This window comes from Elgaria multicarinata, chromosome 3 (genome assembly GCF_023053635.1).
Source record: "Elgaria multicarinata webbii isolate HBS135686 ecotype San Diego chromosome 3, rElgMul1.1.pri, whole genome shotgun sequence".
In the NCBI taxonomy this organism is placed as follows: domain Eukaryota; kingdom Metazoa; phylum Chordata; class Lepidosauria; order Squamata; family Anguidae; genus Elgaria; species Elgaria multicarinata.
This window is the reverse complement of record NC_086173.1, coordinates 148,270,271-148,290,944: the sequence shown is the minus strand read 5'-3', so window position 1 is coordinate 148,290,944 and position 20,674 is coordinate 148,270,271. Positions and strand designations below refer to the sequence as shown.

Genomic DNA, 20,674 nt, shown 5'->3' with positions numbered 1-20,674 from the left:
CTAGACCCGCTTTGCTTCGCCGGAAGAAACTCGGTTGTGTGAACGGGGCGCACCTTTAAATAGAAGCAATTTGGCGCCCTCTTGTAGCGTTGCTTCCCGCCACCGCCGCTCAGCGGGAATTTTTTTAAAGAGCAAGCAAGGAACCGTGTCTTCTTTAAAATTAAACACCAGCAATTCCTTAGGGGAAACTGAGCGACACGTGAACAAAGGCCAGAATGCCATAGACAAAGGAGTCTGGTGGCACCTTAAAAGAGAACACATTGTGGTGTGCAGTGCAATCCTCTGTGTGTTTACTTAGAAGTAAGCCACAACAGGACTACTCCCAAATAAGTGTTGATAGCATTGCAGCCTTAGACTTCCGTGGATCAGAACCCACTTTTTCTTCCCAATGAATTAAAATTAAGGTTAATTGGAATCCTAAACATGCAGACTACAGGGTCATTTGTAGGCCTGGTTCAGACAACATGCTAAAACATGCAGCTTAACCACAAATTTATTTATTTATTTATTAAATTACATTGCATTCCCTTAACCATTTTGTGGTTAAAAAGCTTGTCTGAACCAGGCCATAGTGAACTCAATGGCACTTACTTCAGAGTAAATATGTTCAGCGCTGTGCTGCATGGCTGTAGTCCTGTGCACAGTTATTTGGGAGTAAGCCTCCTTGAATTGAGTGGGGCTTGCTTCTAAGATGACATCCATTGGATCAGGCTGTATGGCTGTAGTCCTATATGAACTTGTAGTTCCATCCCACATGAGAAAACAAGGAAATCCTAGTTACATAGAACCAAAGAGTTAGACAGGGCCATCTTGGAGCTCCATCAAAGCAGGAGCTTAACACACTCTTGCCACATCTGGCATCTGGTTTTGCAGTGCGGGGCTCACATTTCCCGCACCCATCTCGACTCTTCTCCGTTTTGCATATTATTTTGGTGCGAGGAAAGTCTGGATTATTTTCCCCAAGCGGATTTAATGCGCCCTTAAGCCTCCAAGTATTGCTGCCTTCTCACTTTTCCTTTGTTGGGGTGCTTGTGCTTTGAGAGAAGGGGTGGGGTGGAGTGGAAGAGCAAACAAGCGAAAGGGAGGTTTCACAGTGCCGTGCAATACCACCAACCCACGTGGAAGGGACCATTAGCTTGACACGCTTATGAAACGGAGGTAAAAATGCAGAGGCAACCCAGGGGAAAAATAGGTATGATGGAGCTCTTGCCCAACTCCCTGCATCTGCAACAGATGTTTAGCCAATGCCTGAAGACCTCCAACAAAGGAGAAGCCATAATCTTGCTAGGCCTATGCAGTGGAATTTTAGGATGCTTTTAGTATGTTTTTAGTATGTTTTAACAATGTATACTATGTTTTTAATCAATATTTTATGTATTTTATTCTTATTGTTGTTCCCTGCCTGCCTCCTCGATCAGGATGGAGAGGTGGGTAAGAAATTATTGTTGTTGTTGTTGGTAATTGGCAGCATTGTTGACCTGCTTTCTCCTAATGTAGGATGACCATATGAAAAGGAGGACAGGACTCCTGTATCTCTAATAGTTGCAAAGACAAGGGAATTTCAGCAGGTGTAATTTGTATGCCTATCACACCTGGTGAAATTTCCTCTTCATCACAGCAGTTAAAGCTGCAGGAGCTATAGCTGTACTGTGACCAGATTTAAAAGAGGGCAGGGCACCTGCACCTTTAACTGTTGTGAAGAAGAGGGAATTTCAACAGGTTTTCCATATAGGCAAATGACACCTGCTGAAATTCCCTTTTCTATGCAACTGTTAAAGATACAGGAGCCCTGTCCTCCTTTTCGTATGGTCACCCAACCTAATGCTCAACCAAAAGGCTTAGAAACCAAGCCATAGGAGATGTATTCCAACCATTTAGAGGGGGGACTGCACAAAAGCATGAGGAACCACCAAATGGTCAGTGGGTGGGGCTAAGGGTGCCACCCGCTAACCCCAGAAGGGCCGGATTTGGAACACAGTAGGGCTGAGTTGGGCCTTCAGGCCTTGTTTTCCCACAACTGGCCTACGCCTACCAACCAGAGGCCTAAGACATACCCTGAGATTTAGAAAATTCTGAGCCCAGAAATTTCAGTACTCCACTGAATGGAGCTCACAGTCCTTCCACACAGAAATCCCCTCCAGATTTTGGGATCCCCGCCCCCTGCTCTGCACCACAATTCACCTGATTTACCATGGTCTCTGGACCCTCTGTGTAATGTTTTCAGGGGGCTGGAGGGTGCCATGGGGAGGAAGGAGCTTCTGCCAACCCAGTTGGATGCAACTAAATCTGGATTCAACTTATTGGTTCTCTGCTGCAAGAGCCAAGCAGAATTACACTGGACTTTCCAGAAATTTAGTGCTTGTTATGTGTGTACGTCCTGCTGTTTTTTTCCATCCGCATTTGCAGGTGGGGCAAATTTGTGTGGGCAAATTTCGTTCTAAAGACTGATAAAGGGAGTGTGTGGAGCTGTGAAGGTGATGCTTGTAAAACTAGTGTAGGAATGTCATCATATCTGTACAAAAATACACAGCGAATCAAGCTGAGCCAGCAGGAGAGATCGCACATTCAAAATTGTACCAGAAATGAATTAAACAGTTTACTGAAACACAATCTTCTATATAAATAAAAATGAAAAAGACCGTTCGTTACTGTCGTTATATCTCCGAAAGTTCTTCACCGATTGCTTTGAAATTTTGACACAGCATTGCGTTCGAATACGCGAGTTATGTAACTATGTTCTCTATGGGGTCAAAGGTTTGTCTTAAAATCGAAGAAATAGGCCTCCTCAAAACCAGTCCTGCTGATCATTGTGACATCACCAACCAGTAGGCCAATCCGCTCCCTCTGCCTCCTCTCTTATTTGCATATACTCTCGCAATTGGCTGAGTGAATATAGATGTCACACCTGTGACAGTTACACGTTCAGAAGAAAGGTAACTGCCAGGAGTTTCCAGTAACCTCCTCAACGTAAAAAAAACACCTTTTTTAAAAACCAAACAAACTGCTTTACTTCATCCAAATAATGCCTCGCAGAAGATCACACTTAGGTCGTCGTACTCGCGGAGCGGAAGCACTGCGACGAGAAATTGCAAATCAGACTCAGGAAGAACGGGCATCAGCAAACGAGAAACAGCACATCAGCGTCAAACACGACTCCGTGGTAAACAATCACACGATTACAATCGCCTTGCATTCCGGTACAACCCAGCTGATGATTATAGTTTGAGGCTGCATGTTCTCATCGGCACTATGACTGAAGTGTGTCCTTATTGCAAGGCTCTTAAATTTAATGGAGAAACAAAAGGAATGTGTTGCGCTGCTGGAAAAATTAAACTGCCTCAACTTGGAGAACCACCAGAGCCATTACAAACTTTGCTTGCCGGATATACCACAGAATCAAAGCATTTCCTATCTAACATCAGGAAATACAACTCATGCTTCCAAATGATGTCGTTCGGTGCAGAAATCATCACAGCTCCATTTATGCCAACTTTCAAAGTCAAAGGACAAATTTATCATAAAGCCGGCTCCTTCCTTCCGTTTCAAGATAGTCAACATAAATTCCTACAAATGTATTTCATTGGTGATGGCAATGATGAATTGAATGCACGCTGCGGAATTTATACCGGCATAAAAAGGTCCATCGTTTCAAAACTGCATCAGCTACTTCATGAAAAAAACAATTTAGAACATTTGTTCAAAACAGCAATTGACATGATGCCATCTGATACACACAAGATTGTTATTCATGCTGACAAAACGCCTGCTGGAGAACATGTGCGAAGATTCAATGCTCCAACTATAGACGAAGTGGCAATTGTTATAGTCGGAGATCAATCTTGACAGGACCTTTCAAAGGTGAAGATGTCCTCATTCCTCGCATTCCTTTGATTTCAACAGATATGCCATTTCAATTAAAGAGATTGCAATTCCCAATTCCATTGGCGTTTGCAATCACCATCAACAAAGCTCAGGGCCAATCTTTAGAATTGTGCGGTTTAGATCTAGACACAGATTGCTTCTCACATGGACAATTATATGTTGCGTGTTCTAGAGTCGGCAAACCAGACAATCTGTATATCTACACAGACAATGGAACAACTAAAAATATTGTATATCCACAAGCATTGTGAAATTAAACATATTAGAAACATCCGCTTTGTCTTTTCTTTCTTTTCAATTTAACCAGACTGAGCCACAGCAACGCGTGGCAGGGTACAGCTAGTGATCAATAAAGGGCCAGTAGGAAATGAATGGGACTCAGTGACTATTTAAGCAAATAAGTTGAGAAAAATCTAATGTGACTAAAAGGGATAACACCGTGGCTAATGAAAGAAAGCCGCTCATAAAGTAAATAAGAATCTGCTGTACATTTGAAGTTCTGAGTTAGACAGCAATGTACGTTTTAAAGCAAATGCGGGAAATTTCTTCAAAGTCAAGGGCCACATTCCTTTGGAGCAAAATGATTAGGAACTACATACTGGTGGTGGGCAGGCCAGGAATCAAAAGTGGGCAGTGAAGGTCACCCCTTCTCTGTCTCTCTCTCCAGGTTCTTCCAACTATCAAAAGGCATTGTGTAGGCATTCAGTCTTTTTTTCTTAATCAATTTTCCATGGCAAGGAGAAAAAATGCCCGAAAAACATGGGAGAGTTACAATGGATCTCTAGACCCTCCCCCCCCCCCGTAAAATTCCATGAATGAGGCAGGGTGGTAAAAACCTTGTCTAGCACCCTCCCCTTCACCATCCATTCATCTTCTGTGTTACACATCCAAATCCCACACACCCTTATTCATCCATTCCCCACTCCCCTAATCTGGTTTGTATGATCATCATGGCTTAAACATGGTGTCTTCTTTAAGCCATGTCGTGCCATTTGCCTATTTACCCAACTAGGCACCACTTGTCATGTTGGCTTGTCAGATGGGGAAGTAACCATCAAATAACCCATGGGCTGTTGTTGCGTGGCTTGTTGAAGCCACAGTGATCGTGTGAACAGGCTCATTCTCAGCCCCAGTTCCCACATACTGAGAAGCCACCAGGGCAAAATTTCCCCATGAGGCTTCTGGTTGCAGCAATCATCTTGGAATACTCAATCTGGGCAGGGGTGCACCGTAGCTTGTTGGTACATGCAAACTTGGCAAGGCTGGGTTGTTGGGAGTGCTTGACAAGCTGTTTTAGGGTTGTGGGTGGCCTGTCAGTTACCCCAAAACCCACCCTCACCAGTTTTGCACATAATGACAAGCTACAGTGTGCATGAATATTCAAAATGGCTGCCGCCATCACACCGAGAAAGCCCCCATGGTGGCTTCTCATTAAGTGTTTAAACTTCCCTCTCCCTCTCACACAGTAGGCCTGCCCTTGTTCTAATGAGCCCTGCAGTTCAATCTGGTGTATATTTTGTTGGTGGGGGTGGGGGGAATCACAGGAAGTTGAATACATCTTATTTCAAACTAAGCTTGTTTACACCAGTTGCTGAGGAACATGGGTAGGAGGGTGCTGTTGCACTTGCGTCCTGCTTGGGGGTCTTGATCTGATCCAGCAGGGCTCTACTTATGTTCTTACATGTGCACAGCCCTGTGTTTCTGGCACCTTGCTTGCTGAGAGGGCTCCATACACTCTCCTGAAGGCATCAGGCACCTTCCCAAAGCCACCAAGAAGCTTTTCCCCTTTCAGGGATGCACCCAACATGTGAAACCATCTGTGTCCCATTGAAGGTGAAATCCCAGCAGAGGCGAGGCCCAGCTGTAGAAGCATTGGAAATACCATCCCCTCACAGCTATGACTCAACTTTGCTGGTTCCACCCATTTTAATGGTGTTAGCTGTAAAGTTAAAAAAATAACATCTCACTGCATTCAAAGAGATACCAAAGAATCCTTAGCTTTAGGAATACAGTGAGAATAAAATAACATAAACGCAGTGTCAAAGTTTAATTGACGTCAGCGTCAAAGTTTAATTCCAGGCCAGCTGAGTAGATAACTGAGCTAGGAAGACTTATTTAATACTGGGCTGTAGTTTGATAGTACATTTCAATGTTTCCTTCCAAGCTTCAAAGTCCAACTGGTTCTTGAATTCCTTAAGGGCTATATCCACTGGAATCACTTCTTCTTCCTCTTCCTCCTCCTCCTCCTCTTCCTCTTTCTCTTCCTCTTCCTCCTCCTCTTCGTCACCGAAACCTTTGAATCTAAGAAAACTACAAGTATCAGGTCCCGGGATCATTCCTGTGCATCTAAATGCCACACAGGGGATCCTGGGAGCAGGCAGGGACGATCCCTCCATTTTCCTGGGATAACTCTTAAGTGTAGAAAGGGCCTGGGAATACAATGTCCCATTGTATTACATCTGCTCTGTCACTTGGCACTGCTAAAAAGGGTATTGTCCAACTAGTGGGCAGAATAGATATCAGGCCCTAAGTATTGCCCTGCTTGACATCCCGACACAAAGAGAATGTTGCCATGAAGAACCTCGACGGTGGGCCTTCTCTGTAGCGGCCCCCACCCTCTGGAAAACCCTCCCTCGTGCGGTTCGGGAGGAGGAAAATGTAATAACTTTCAAACGCCTCCTAAAAACATATCTTTTTAAACAAGCCTTCCCTGGACTGTAATTTATTCTGGTTTTATGTGATTTAAAAGTTTTAAACTGGATCTTATGGTTTTAGTTGTAAATTGCCCAGAGAGCTTAGGCTGTTGGGCAGTATAAATTTGAAATAAATAAATAAGTCAAAGTCAGCTCCTGGAAGTGTCGTGGGAGTCCCTTAGTATGCAGGAAGGTTTCAATTCCTGCTTTACAGAGTAAAAGAAGAGGAAGAAGAAGCCCCTTCCTTGAAGAATTTACAATCTAAGAGTACATCCATTCAGGGAGAAATGAGCACAAAAGCCAGATTCCACCAATCATCTATTTGTGAGGAACTTAATTAGTCAGCTTATGATCACCGGGTTGAGGGGGGGGGCACACTTTAATTACTAACGTTTTAATTTCATTCACTCACTTCCTTGTATTGCTAAATAGCTATTAAAGCAACTGATAATTCATCACTAATCACCCAGCTGAGCTGAATAAGAAGCAATAAAAGGGGCAGGACATGCAAGGAGGAAGCTTTTAACTAATGTAAGGAACCTCGCTGAATGGAATTAAGTTCTGAATAAAGAGTACCAGGATTATGGGTACATAGAAGGGTATTACTAGATATAATAAAACAGAGGTGAAGACCCAAAACTGGGCGGGAGGTTGGGTGATCACCCCCACCCTCTGCAGCCTGCATGACATGAGGTGAGCATGGCCACGATGACCTGATGTCATTTGCCTCCTGGCTGAAGTGCTGGGTAGTTCTTCCACCCGGCATTTGGGCCTGAGATGAGGTGTCCCTGCATGCAGGCTTTCCCAGTTCGAGGATCCCAGCGCACAGTGAAGCCAAGCCAGCCAAGTCCCATCGCTCCTCCAATGGCAGAGCAAAAGGGGACTCGTCTGGTTCTTCCCCAACTTCTCTGGCCCGCCTCCTTGACATCATCTGCTTCCTGGTTGAAGTGCAGGTTGTATCTTCCGCCCGGTGCTTGGGCCAGACATTAGGCTTCACTTTGTGCAGGCTTTCCCAGTTGGGGAGACCCCACACATTATGGTTTTATACTGTTGTTTTATACTTTGAATGTTTTTAATGTTTGTGAACCGCCCAGAGAGCTCCGGCTATTGGGCGGTATAGAAATGTAATTAATAAATAAATAAATAAATAAATAAATGAAATAAAAAATGGATTCCCCATTCTAATCACGCTTCCAACTGACTGCAGAAAAGCAATGCCTCAAAATACTATGGGGCTCTAGTATAGATGCCAGCAGAGGAGAGGCAAGGGTAATAAGGGATCAGAAGCAGGTAATGCAGTTGGGGATGAGGACTGAGAAGTTAAGCCAAGGATTCATGGAAGAGTAAGGTTTTAAGGAGTGGTACACAAAGGTAGAAACAGAAGAATGTGTTCCAAAAACTTACTGGTCTTGCAGCTCCTTGAATATCTACACGAAAGAGAAAAATTGACATATATTTACTTACAACTCTTTGTCCCTGACAATTTGAATTGACCCTGTTCAGAAGACACCTTAACCATCGTGATTAAAGCCTTAACCACCATGGTTTAAGGTGTCTTCTGAACAGGGCCATTATCAACTACTACTACTATTTCTTCTCACAAAACACACACACAAAGAATGTGTTAAGTGATATAAATGAAAATGACCACTAATTTCCCAAGAAACTCCTGGTGGCTTGCAGTAAGAGAAAGGTCATGTGCTGTAGTGGATAGGGGTGGTGTCCTTTAGCCAGGGAGACCTGGATTCAAATCTCCACTTTTGGACAAAACTCACTGGGGAATCCTGGATCAGCCACTGGCCGGGTTGGACAATCCGTGGGGAAAAGAAGCCAACATGGCTTCTTTCCCAGCCTTGTGTGAGCCATTCATGCACCCGCCATTTCCCTAATTACCCACAGTGCAGGTTATAATGTCATCCGAACCCGATGATATGAACTGAGGGGGCTTTGTTTCCCCACTGATCATCCAAATCCAGTCGCTATCTCTCAGCCTACTATTCCTCATTGGGTAGTTTTGAGGATAACATAAAGGGATTTGGAGTTAAGGGTGGGATAAAAATTAAATACGATCAATACAATCCACAAGAAAAAAATACCAGAGTAGAATATCTATATAATATACGTTAGTGTTCTACAGAATCTGCAGAATGCCTGTAGTATTAGAATAGGATAATTATCTGTACATAATTCTATATGTATAGAATTCTATAAATGTTGGGACCATTGTAGAGAAGGCCCTGTTTGGAATTGCTGGGATTTCAGCATGATCAAGGGTTGTGATTGTGATGTGCAACCCCAGACCATTGGATTGTTTACGGGCTAAAAAACCCAGGGGCTAACCCTAAAACAAACCATGGGTTCACTGCTGGGTGTGACAAACTTGGTACACTGCAGATCCATTCCTACTGTGTGTGCTACCTCATGAAAACCTTCCCTATTTTACCTACAACATAAAATCACCTGTTGTTTCTACCTACATAAATGAGATTGCTGAAACCCACCAGGATTACTACAAAGCTTACTCACACTGAATCACGTTCAGCACTTTCCTTCAGTCCTTGACAAAACAGCCATGCTAATAATATATAAATTCATTACGATATTTTCCCCTTTCCCTGTGTTCCCTAGTGTCCAAAGAACCCACCCCACCCCTGGCTCAGATCCAGAGGAGTCTGTGCTTTTCCCTTGCTTCTGCAAAATCTTATTCAATCTTGCAGCTGAATTGCTGATCTAAGGTGGCCATACCTTGAGGGAGGCAACAGGATGTCTGCTTTCTAATAGTGCTTTGGCCTTGTTAACAAACTCAGCATATGTTGTCTTTTTCTGTTTTAGACTTGTTAATACATCTTCCATCTCCTTCAGCTTCCCCTTCTTTATCTCCTGTAGAGTCTTCTTAATGTCTTTTTCCTTTTCGTTCAAGATCTGGTGGAGAGCCTCAAATTCTTTGGAGATGTGACCCAAGGTATCTTCAGTGCAGCTCTGTAAGGAGTGAAGGAACCAGAGTGTCAAGGAGGTATTTTTAAAGTTTGAGAGAAATGAACCATGAAGGATGCAATCCTAGGCATTCCCAGCCAGGAATGCTGGGAGCTGTAGGACTTTTATCTGTCTAAACATCCATAAGATTGCACCATACAGTTACTTTCAAGATTACAAAGATGTCTTTTTTAAAGACATACACAATTGAAGTATGTTGCTCCATATTGCAATTAAAAGGGATGGTGGAAATTTTTATTTAGTCTGCATTTTTAAACGAACCAACCAACCAATCTGGGACTAGTATGCAGAGTGGCACACATCAGTGGTGGTGCGCTGCTCAAAATTTTGCTATGGAGTTCCTGACTCCAAAAATGTGTATACAGATGTGTATATTAGGGAAAGTTGTGTAGGAAAATGTGAATTTTCATGCTTTCACCACCCCACATTCACAGAAAGAACAGACTATATTATTTATATTTATTTTTTAAACATTCCTATACTGCATTCCCGGAACCAAACAGGGCAGTTTACAAAAATCCAGGAAACAAAAAACATAAATAAATAAAGACATAAATGTTTAAACCCTTATTTTTTATTTTTAAAATGGGACCTTATAGGATGGCAGCCTAAAGGTGTAATGCTATGCATATTATGTTGCCTGGGATTTGTAGGCCTTTCTTCTGTCTGAACATGCATAGCATTGTTCTCTAAATTGCAAGAAAGAAACACACCCAAGGGCAGCACTTTTAACCTTTTCCTGAACCTTGCCCCTCATTGCTATACTCTCGCCCTCTCTACACCCACTTTTCCTTTACCTCCAGCTCTTCAGTTGCCTCCTGCTGATCTTTTTCAGTCTTAGCCAGCCACAGTAGGTCCTTCTCCACAATCTTTAGAAATGATTTACACTTCTCCTGTACAGCAGAGAAACCCACAGTAGTTGAAAATAAATGAAGGCACCCCTCTCACGGAAAGCAAGAAGTATTGCAAGAGAGGATCCGGAATTCCCTTTTTAAAAATGATGTAATGAGAAAACACGCATTTGGCAACACGACAGCTTACAGAAATGTATCTACATATACACCTGCTTTTCACTAGGGAATTTGTCGGAACAAGAGTTGTGTGGATGCAGGGATGGATTGGATGTGGGCTAACAAACGGAGGCTAAAAGCTCCATCCCGTGAGCGTTTTACTGCACGTTTCGTTACTGGGCACTCAAGGAATTTGCTCTGCCTGCCGTGCCCCTTCTGGCCTTCCTTGCATGACAAAACCCCCCCTGGTTAAGTCCAATGTTTTTTTAAACTCGGAATTGCTGCTCTCTCCTGCTGTGTGCAGGAGAAGCAGCGCCATTAGAGCAGCGGACTCAATGGGCCTCGTGCTCCTTGTGTACTTCCTCTTTTTTGAAAGAGGAAGTAACTTGAGGAAGGAAAACAAAGGCGGAGAAGTGACGGTAGGGAGCATGTTAACACCCAGTGTGATGGAGCTTTCAGTCCAGACAAGGCAAATGTTCTGTTGATCACTGGACAATCCAATACAGGATAAGCCTGCATTCTCTTTGAAGAATCACATCCATAGCTTCCAGGTGCTTTTGGGTGTAGCACTGCTTTGGGGGAGGGGGGGTTAAGTGGCTGCTGTGGCCAGGAATACCACTTCCTAGTGGTGCCCCTTCCTGGAGAATGTGGATCCAGCCACAGTGATCTATGCCTTACTCTCACTCTAGTTAGATTACTGCAATATATTCCATGGGAGGTTGCCCTTGAAGACCATTCAGAAACTAACTAGTGCAAAATGTGGCACCCAGGTTGCTTTCTAGTGTGGGCTTTGTAGATATCATAACATTAAAACACCAGTCTCATACAAAGGACATTGGCCCCCAAATTGTCAAGGGGGGGACATTTCAAGATCCTGGTTCTTACCTGTAAAGTCCTGAAAGGTTTAAGGGCCAGGATACTTGAAAAGCTGCTCCCTCCTGTATGAGCCTTGTTATGTGACCCACCACCAAGAGAGGTTAGGATGGTGGGGACATGGGATAGGATCTTTTCTTTGGCAGCAACCCAATTTTAGAACTCCCTCCATGAGGAGGTCAGATTGGCCCCATCTTTAAAGACTATTAAATTCTGGCTGGGTTTTGATGGGGTTTTAAAAATAGTTCTATTATAGTTCTGCAGGAGCTATACTAGAGTGACCAGATTTAAAAGAGGGCAGGGCACCTGCAGCTTTAACTGTTGTGATGAAGAGGGAATTTCACCAGGTTCCCCATATATACAAATTACACCTGCTGAAATTCCCTTTTCAATACAACTGTTAAAGATACAGGAGCCCTGTCCTCCTTTTCATATGGTCATCCTACACCAGCCAGCCAGGGGCCAACCAGGGGCTCGTCTACACCAAGCAGGATATTCCACTATGAAAGCGGTATATAAAAGGCAGGAGCCACACCACTGCTTTATAGCAGTATTGAAGTGCACTGAACTGTTGGGGCCCATGGACACATACCATATATCACTTTCATACCACTTTCATAGTGTTATATCCTGCTTGGTGTAGATGTGTCCTGGGCCCTAACAGTTGTCAGTACACTTCAATTCCACTAGAAAGCAATAGTGTAGATCCTGCAGTGCACTTCAACACTGCTATAAAGCAGTAGTGTGGCTCCTGCCTTTTATATACCGCTTTCATAGTGGAATATCCTGCTTGGTGTAGAGGAGCCCCAGCTGTCCACTAGGGACCCACAAGTAGGCCGTGGTGCAATAGCACAAACCCACCCATGTTCCCCAGCAACTGGTGTGTATAGGCTTGCTTCCTCTGATACTGTAGCTCCAAAAGCTGCAAGCCTATACGGGCTTACTGGGGAGAAAATCCCGTCCCAAATGCAACGGGACTTACTTCTGAGTAAACATTGCTTAGGATTGTTCTGGAAGTCTGGGTGTGGCCAACAGAGACCGAGTCACCACTTCTAACGGGCGAGAAATGCCCGGAGTTCAACCCCCATTTCAATTCTCGGGGAAACCAGACACCCTGGCTGTCTAACCTGCGCATGTTCCACAGCATTTTGGGTCGGCAGGAATTCATGCCCTCGATGCTGGGGAAGATCCCGGCAGATGACGCAGATGGGGACGCGATCCTGGCGGCAAAAGAGCTTAAGCGGCTCGTCGTGATCCGCGCAGTAGTGCTCGGTGGTGGCGGCGGCCCCCGGCAGGGGCTCCTGCTCGAACCTTAACTTCCGGGCTTTTTCGGCGAGGTTGGCCAGAGCCCGGTTGCGCGTGAGTCGCCGCAGCTCGAAGGGGAAGCGGCACTCGGGACACGTCCCCTCGTCCCGGTCCTCGGTCACGCAGCGCTGCAAGCAACAGAGGCAGAAATTGTGGCCGCAGCTCAGCGTGTGGGGTTCCCGGAAGATGGCCAGGCAGATGGCACACTCCAGGTCCTCCGCCAAGCTGGACGCCATCGGGACACACTTTGAGTCGCCGGAGGAAACTCGGTTGTGCGAACGACCCTCCGTAGAACTGCCCTTTACTTCGCCGAAGTAGTAGAGCGAATCCGTTCGTTTGGTTCCATTTCTGCGTCTATGGAAGAGGGCGGGGAGCCTTCCGATTAGTTTCAGTAGTTTTGGTGCTTTCTGGTAGGGCCTCAGCTCGCCATGAGTGCTTTCGACTGCACCGGTTCACACTTCAAATCGTATTCTCAAATATAGACTAAACCATCACCGTTATTAAAGCAAAAGGAACATCATACCTGAGAAGGAATTATATAAAATTCAAAATTTTATAGGTAGATTGGTAGAGACATTGTTCCCCCAACCCCACCCCGCTTTTACTACTGTTTTGATTATTGAACTTTCATACATCTTGAACAGGACTCTTAGAAGACTCTTATTTTTGTAAGCTATCTTGGGAGGACTTCTGCCCCGAAAGGCAGCATAGAAATAATTTAAATAAATAAACATTTTTGGTAGTATATTTTACTTGGACTTAACTCATGCTCCAAGTTCCCGATAGGTTCGGATATGCCATACAAAGGGATTTATTTATTTATTTGGTGCAAGCAGAAAGGAAGGAGAACTTCAGAATATTAGAGTCCATTTGGCTCTCTAGCAATAATATAATATTTTTTCCATTTACAGCTTGGAATTGGGGATTTATAAGCAGTATAAATGACAAATGGAAAGAGTATGATGGCTTACTCCTGCCTGCCTAATATAAATGCTGCTTTTCCTACAGCAGGGGTGGGTAACTTTGAGACTGGCTTAATGTTATTCTTGAACTACTCACATTTTTTTAACACGATTAACTGATGCCTTTTTGCACTACAAGACTAGAATACAATGAATGATTATATCCCCACAAAGAACTGCTTTGTGGGAATATAGCTTTTGTTTCCTGATTTTCAAACAGTCAAGAACCAGTGTAGTTTAAAAGTGCTTGTGCCCAGCTGTGCAGTATTCTACACACCACAGTACTTCAAAATATCTATGGTTAAGAAGGGCTCCATGTAAGAGGTATCTGAACTTCTACAAAACACAAGGGGGAAAAAACCTGTATCAGAGGTCTCAAGTCCTTTTGAACTATTTCTCTCCCAGGTCCAGAGAGATCTCTTGGGGATGCATTCTTTTGCTTCAGCCCTGCAACATGTATGGCAAGGCAGTATGAATTAACATTCCAGATAGGGTTCAACAACTGCCGTTAGCCAAGGGACTGCTATGGTGCTAGAAGAAGAAAGTAACCAAGCTTTCTCTTCCACCAGCCACTAGGAATGGACTGCATGCTGCCAGAGCCCAGGATTCTGCCCAATGTATAACATCCACCATTTTCCCTAAAAGCCCAGTACTGCTGCAGCTCTGTCCTTCGGTACCAGCAACACCTGACTATCTAGAGTTCTGGTCAAGGAAGCTCGTAGTCTTGGCTTCATATTTGACTCATCGCTCTCCTTTATTCCTCATATTGAGGCAGTAGCTAAATCCTGTCGTTTTTTCCTGTATAGTATTGCCAGGATTCGATCATTTCTGTCTATCTCTTCTGCCAAGACGCTTGTTCATGCACTGGTTATTTCTCGGTTGGACTACTGCAACCTTCTTCTCTCTGGCCTTCCTTCTTCTCACATCAGTCCGTTGGTTTCTGTCCACCACTCTGCCGCTAAGATCATCTTCCTGGCTCGCCGCTCTGACCATGTTACTCCACTTCTGAAATCTCTTCATTGGCTTCCAATTCACTTCAGAATCCAATATAAACTTCTCCTGTCGACCTTCAAAGTTTTTCACGGTCTAGCTCCTTCCTATCTCTCCTTTCTCATCTCACACTATTGCCCCGCTCGTCCTCTTCGCTCCTCTGATGGCATGTTTCTCGCCTGCCCAAGGGTCTCTACTTCCCTTGCTCGGCTTCGTCCATTTTCCTCTGCTGCCCCTTAACGCCTGGAACGCTCTTCCAGAACATCTGAGATCCACAAGTTCAATTGCAGCTTTTAAAGCTCAGCTAAAAACTTTTCTTTTTCCTAAAGCTTTTAAAACTTGATGTTGTTTGGACTTTACACTGTTAGTTTTACCCTACCCTGTGCCTGTTTACCCTACCCAGTGCCTGTTTACATTCTCTTCCCCTCCTTATTGCTTTACTATGATTTTATTAGATTGTAAGCCTATGCGGCAGGGTCTTGCGATTTACTGTTTTACTCTGTACAGCACCATGTACATTGATGGTGCTATATAAATAAATAATAATAATAATAATAATAAAAGTTGGTGATGGTGGTGGCACATTAAGGCAGGGCAGAAGGTAGATCGCCGGATCTTTTGGACTTCAGCTTCCAGAAGCCCCTCCCAGCATGCCCAACGGCCACGAATGCTGAGAGTCAAGTCCAAAACATCTAGAGACCTACTTTCGGCCCATCCTGCAGTGCAGTCCTTTTTTTTTTTTTTTTTTTTTTTGGTAGTGGTTCAGAGGTTTAAGCCTGCCTGAGGATTATGGCATTAATTCCACGTGATAGAAGATCTGAGGACAGGGTCAGATAGTGTTTATTTACTGGTGCATGAAATGCATTCTGAACATGCTCAGGGGCACATATTGCTTCACACAGGCATCTTGCAGCAAAGTGACTTTCAATGAATGGCTGAAAACAGGTACCTGGCTGTGGGAGACTAGGCACTTGTTTTTCTTTTCCTGGACTTGCCCAGTCTATTCCTGAGGGAAATTCCCCAATGCAAGCAGAGTGACAATTACTAAAGAGTATAAATCAGGTTGCTTAGACTTTCTGCCTGCTGTTTCCCAGGCAGGGAGGCCAAAGGTACCAAGAGGGCACCAGGTCAGGGAAGGATGCCTTATAGCTTCCCTCCCTCCCTCATCTTTTGTGGGGCTTGGTATATAGGAAACTGAATAATAATAATAATAATAATAATAATAATAATAATAATAATAATAGGAAAATGCAAGATGCTACACATAGAAAGAGAAAAATGGAAAGAAGAAGAAACAGCAGAAACACAAAAAACGAAATACTAGATAACATGGAAGAAAATGAAACATACAAATACTTAGGATTCCAACAAAACATGAAAATCAATCACTCCACAGTAAAAACTCAACTAAGAATGCAATATAAAACTCGCCTATCACAAATCCTAAAATCCAAACTCAACTCTAAAAACGTTTTCAAAGCCATCAACACCTACACAATACCCATCCTGACACACTCATTCAGAATCATACACTGGTCACACACTGAACTCGAAGAAATAAACAGACTCAATTGCACCGAACACACAAAACACTGCATGCTCCATCCCAACTCATGCATTGAAAGAATAACAATCAGCAGGAAAAAAGAGGTCTGCTGGACATTAACACAACCCATGCTAAACATATAAAATCACTCAGAATTCTTCCAGACTAAAAACACCTCTATCCATAAAGCCATAGTAAAAGCAGATAAAAATTGCACCCCACTCAACCTAGCACTACAAAATGAAGACCAAACATGACCACTCTCACTTGCAGAGAAAAAAGAAAAATGGGCACAAAAAGCACTCCATGGGAAGCACTACAATATAATATGGAACCCACAAATAAAGAACAATCATACGAATGGCTCAGGAAGGGTGAGCTATTTCCAGAAAAAGAATTATTCCTAATAGCTATACAGGAACAAGTTATAGCAACCAAGAACTACTAAAAATATATCCTAAAAAGATAATAATGTAATAACAGACCTATGCAGGAAATGCCATCAACTCCAAGAAACAATAAACCATGTAACAGGAGGAACAAAATTCTGGCAGAAATGGACACAATACAGTTGCAAAAATAATTAATCAACAACTAGCCATAAAATCAACCTTAGCAAACAACCTACACCATACTTAAACATACTCACCCAAAACAATCTTCGAAAATGTGGATCATAAAATATACTGGGACAGAACAATTCATACTGACAAAACAGTACCGTGCAACTGACCAGACATAACGGTCATAGACAAAAAAGAAAAAAACACATACCTCATCAACACAGCAATAGTGAATGACAAAAATGTTGTTGAAAAGGAAGAGGAAAAGAGAGAAAGATATACACCACTGGCCATGGAAGTCAAAGAACTATGGCACCAGGAAAAAGTCACAATTATTCCGTTAGTCACATCAGTCACTGGCATCACATCAAAAAAAGTAGCCTGAAAACCATCAGAAACTGGGCCTACCAATATACATCCACACCAACATCCAGAAAGCAGTCATACTTTTTGTTCTGACTTTATACTGTTAGTTTTACCCTACCCAGTGCCTGTTTACCCTACCCTGTGCCTGTTTGCATTCTCTTCCCCTCCTTATTGTTTTATTATGATTTTATTAGAATGTAAGCCTATGCGACAGGGTCTTGCTATTTACTGTTTTACTCTGTACAGCACTATGTACATTGATGGTGCTATATAAATAAATAAATAAATAATAATAATAATAATTGTCAGGATATTCCTGAATCTGTAAAAGACAGCATGACTTGGCAAAGCCCATCATGTCCTTCTAGAAAAACTGCCATGAGCGAGAAATTATTTATTTATTTATTTATTACATTTTTATACCGCCCAATAGCCGAAGCTCTCTGGGCGGTTCACAAAAATTAAAACCATCATAAAACAACCAACAGGTTAAAAACACAAATATAAAATACAGTATAAAAAGCACAACCAGGATAAAACCACGCAGCAAAATTGATATAAGGTTAAAATACAGAGTTAAAACAGTATAATTTAAATTTAAGTTAAAATTAAGTGTTAAAATACTGAGTGAATAAAAAGGCCTTCAGCTGGCGACGAAAGGAGTACAGTGTAGGCGCCAGGCGGACCTCTCTGGGGAGCTCATTCCACAACTGGGGTGCCACAGTGGAGAAAGCCCTCCTCCTAGTAGCCACCTGCCTCACTTCCTTTGGCAGGAGCTCACGGAGAAGGGCCCCTGTAGATGATCTTAAGGTCCGCAACAATTTATTTAATATATATTATTAAATAAATAATAATAACAATAATAATAATAAATTATTTATTTCTCACTTGCCTCTCCTCTGGATCGAGGCAGGGAACAACATCAGATACAAAAATACCATAAAATACATAAAACTGATTAAAACATATAAAATGAATACATTATTAAAATAACAGCCAGACATCTTAAAATTTGACTGGGTGGGCCTGCCAGAAGAAATCAGTCTTTATAGCTTTTTTAAATTCAGAGTCTGTTAAGTTGGTGAATCTCCCCCGGCAGGCCATTCCACAGCCTGGGAGCGGCAGAAGAGAAGGTCCTCTGGTTAATAGTTGTCTTCCTAGTTTTCGCTGACTGAAGGAAATTCTTCCCAGAGGACCTGAGTGTGTGGGGCAGATTGTACAGGAGAAGGTAATACCAACTTAGAATATTTGTCCATCTAGCACATGGAGGCTGGTGGCTCCCATGTCAATGGGGCAGTGAATCTACTCTGTGGTTTGCACTTTTGATAGCTCCTCTAGAATTCTGACTGAAAGCTACAGCAGTTTCACCACCCCACAGACATTGGAGCCACCAGCCTCCGCTGCATCTAGCCCACTATTGCACACAAGCCAGGTTTTGGAATGGTAATATAGGCAATAAAGTTCAATTGGAGTTTGCATGTTGGGTGTACCACAATGCCAGAAGAACCTTCAGAGGGAAGCTGTCAAGTGTTCCCTGCAGCAGAAGTGTCAGCATTATGGCCTGCCTCCTCAAAAAAGGGAATGTGATTCTGTACACAGGCTGTAACTGGAAACAGTTACGTCATCTTTCTCCAGAGAAAATCAAATGTTGCTTAATCTCTTGAATGCATACAAAATAGTCACATGCTGTCATGTATGGTATCTTGCACCCCAAAAGGAAACAAAAATGTCGAGTGTAAACGAAGGACTAAACTACATGTTGATGGGGAACCTTTTTCTCCCTCTCCCATAATACTAGAACCCGGGGTCATCCCATGAAGCTAATTGGTGGGGGATTCAGGGCAGATAAAAGGAAGGACTTCTTCACACAGCGCAGAGTTAAACTATGGAATTCACTACCACAAGATGTTGTGATGGGCACCAATTTAGATGGCTTTAAAAGGGGGTTGGATAAATTCCTGGAGGAGGAGAAGGCTATCAAGGGCTGCTAATCCTGATGGTTATGTGCCACCTCCAGAATCAGAGGCAGCAACAATTTGAATTTAAACAGGATTGGATTTCAGTACAGTACAGTACAGCTCAGTGGCAGAACATATACTTTGCAAAAGGTCCCAGGATCCATCTTCTCCAGGTAAGGCTATGAAAGACACCTGCTTTGAAACCTGGAGTGTTGTTGGAAGTCAGTTTAGGCCAGTTTTCTCCAGCCTGATGCCTTCCAGATGTTTTAGACTATAACCCCCAGCATTCCTGACACTTGTCCCTGCTGGCTAGAACTGATGGGTGTGAAGTCCAATCACCTGGAGGTCACTCAATTAGGGAAGGCTGTGGGCTAGGTGGACAGATAATCTAACCTAGAATTAAGCAGCTTACCTTCAGAGTGGCTAACCATCATAAAACAAAAACATCAAACTATAAAACAATGAGCACAACAGCAGTAGCATAATGGAAATAGGGGGAAAAAAACCTCATTCCCATAATCATCAGCAAGTGTTAATATACAGGCAAATTAGTTCTATGGGCATTTTCAGAAGCATGCCTAAACAAGGTTGTTCAAGGTGATAGGCTGCAATCCTGTATCCATTTATCTGGGAGTAAACCCTATTGAACCAAATAAGACTTATTTTTGAGTGGCTATGTATGGGACTGGAGGAAAAGAGAATTCCAGCAATCTAGATGAGAAGGCACTGTTTCTTGTCCCCATCTTCTGATTGGAGCCACTCAGAACAGGCCTTGCCCAAGGACCAGAACATGCAGGCAGGCTAGTGTAGGGTGACCATATAGAAAGGTGGTCAGGGCTCCTGTCTCCTGTATCGAAAAGGGATTTCAGCTGGTGTCATTTGTATGCATGCAGCACCTGGTGAAATTTCCGCTTCATCACAACAGTTAAAGCTGCAGGAGCCCTGCCTTCTTTTGTATCTGGTCACTCTAGTATAGGTCCTGCAGCTTTAACTGTCGTGAGGAAGAGGGAATTTCACCGGGTGCTGCATGCGTGCAAATGACACCTGCTGAAATTCCTTTTTCAATACAACTGTTAAAGATACAGGAGCCCTGTCCTCCTTTCCATAGGATTATCCTAGGCTGGTGTGAGCCAGGACAAACTGTCCCAAACCAGGAATACAAGATCACCATACAGACTCCCAGTAATAACTGAGTGAAGAGTGTCAGGTCAAGGGAGAGGGGGAAGCTAGTGTAAGGGGACAGCGAGGCAGTCTAAGACGTGTTTTGAACCCCACACAGAAAAAGGGGTAGATTTTCTCGCTGGAGAAGTCAGCTGGTAGTACATAAATCGGAACCCCAAGATCAGCATTAAAAAATAATACCTGCCGTCCGGTATAGTTAATAAAGACCTGTATCCTCCGAGTATTTTCAATCATATGTGGGAATGCGTAATTAAAGTCCAAGCCATGGTTTGAGTTGGAGTAATTTCCTATAGTCCAGTAGAACCACTCTGGGTAATATGAGATTTCCCCATTCCTTTCAATGGACGCTC

At 43.3% G+C, this 20,674-nt stretch overlaps 1 protein-coding gene across 1 annotated transcript; it reads right to left on the bottom strand.

The window, feature by feature from the left end:
• Nucleotides 1-5,921: 5,921 nt before the first annotated feature.
• LOC134396889 (zinc-binding protein A33-like) lies at nucleotides 5,922-13,074 on the bottom strand. Its single transcript, XM_063123494.1, has 5 exons — nucleotides 12,580-13,074; nucleotides 10,367-10,462; nucleotides 9,321-9,554; nucleotides 7,980-8,002; nucleotides 5,922-6,183 (listed from the first exon to the last, which is right to left on the bottom strand). Exons 1-5 carry the CDS (start codon nucleotides 12,991-12,993, stop codon nucleotides 5,994-5,996), a joined length of 957 nt encoding a protein of 318 aa, XP_062979564.1. The 5' UTR covers nucleotides 12,994-13,074; the 3' UTR covers nucleotides 5,922-5,993.
• Between the last annotated feature and the right edge of the window lie 7,600 nt (nucleotides 13,075-20,674).

Excerpts from the sequence above, each read along its gene's own strand:
- LOC134396889 (XM_063123494.1), bottom strand. The coding sequence starts at position 12,993 with ATGGCGTCCAGCTTGGCGGAGGACCTGGAGTGTGCCATCTGCCTGGCC. Across the intron at positions 10,463-12,579 it reads ATGCTGTGGAACATGCGCAG|GAGAAGTGTAAATCATTTCT; the intron begins GTTAGACAGCCA and ends TCTGCTGTACAG. Across the intron at positions 9,555-10,366 it reads AGGCAACTGAAGAGCTGGAG|AGCTGCACTGAAGATACCTT; the intron begins GTAAAGGAAAAG and ends CACTCCTTACAG.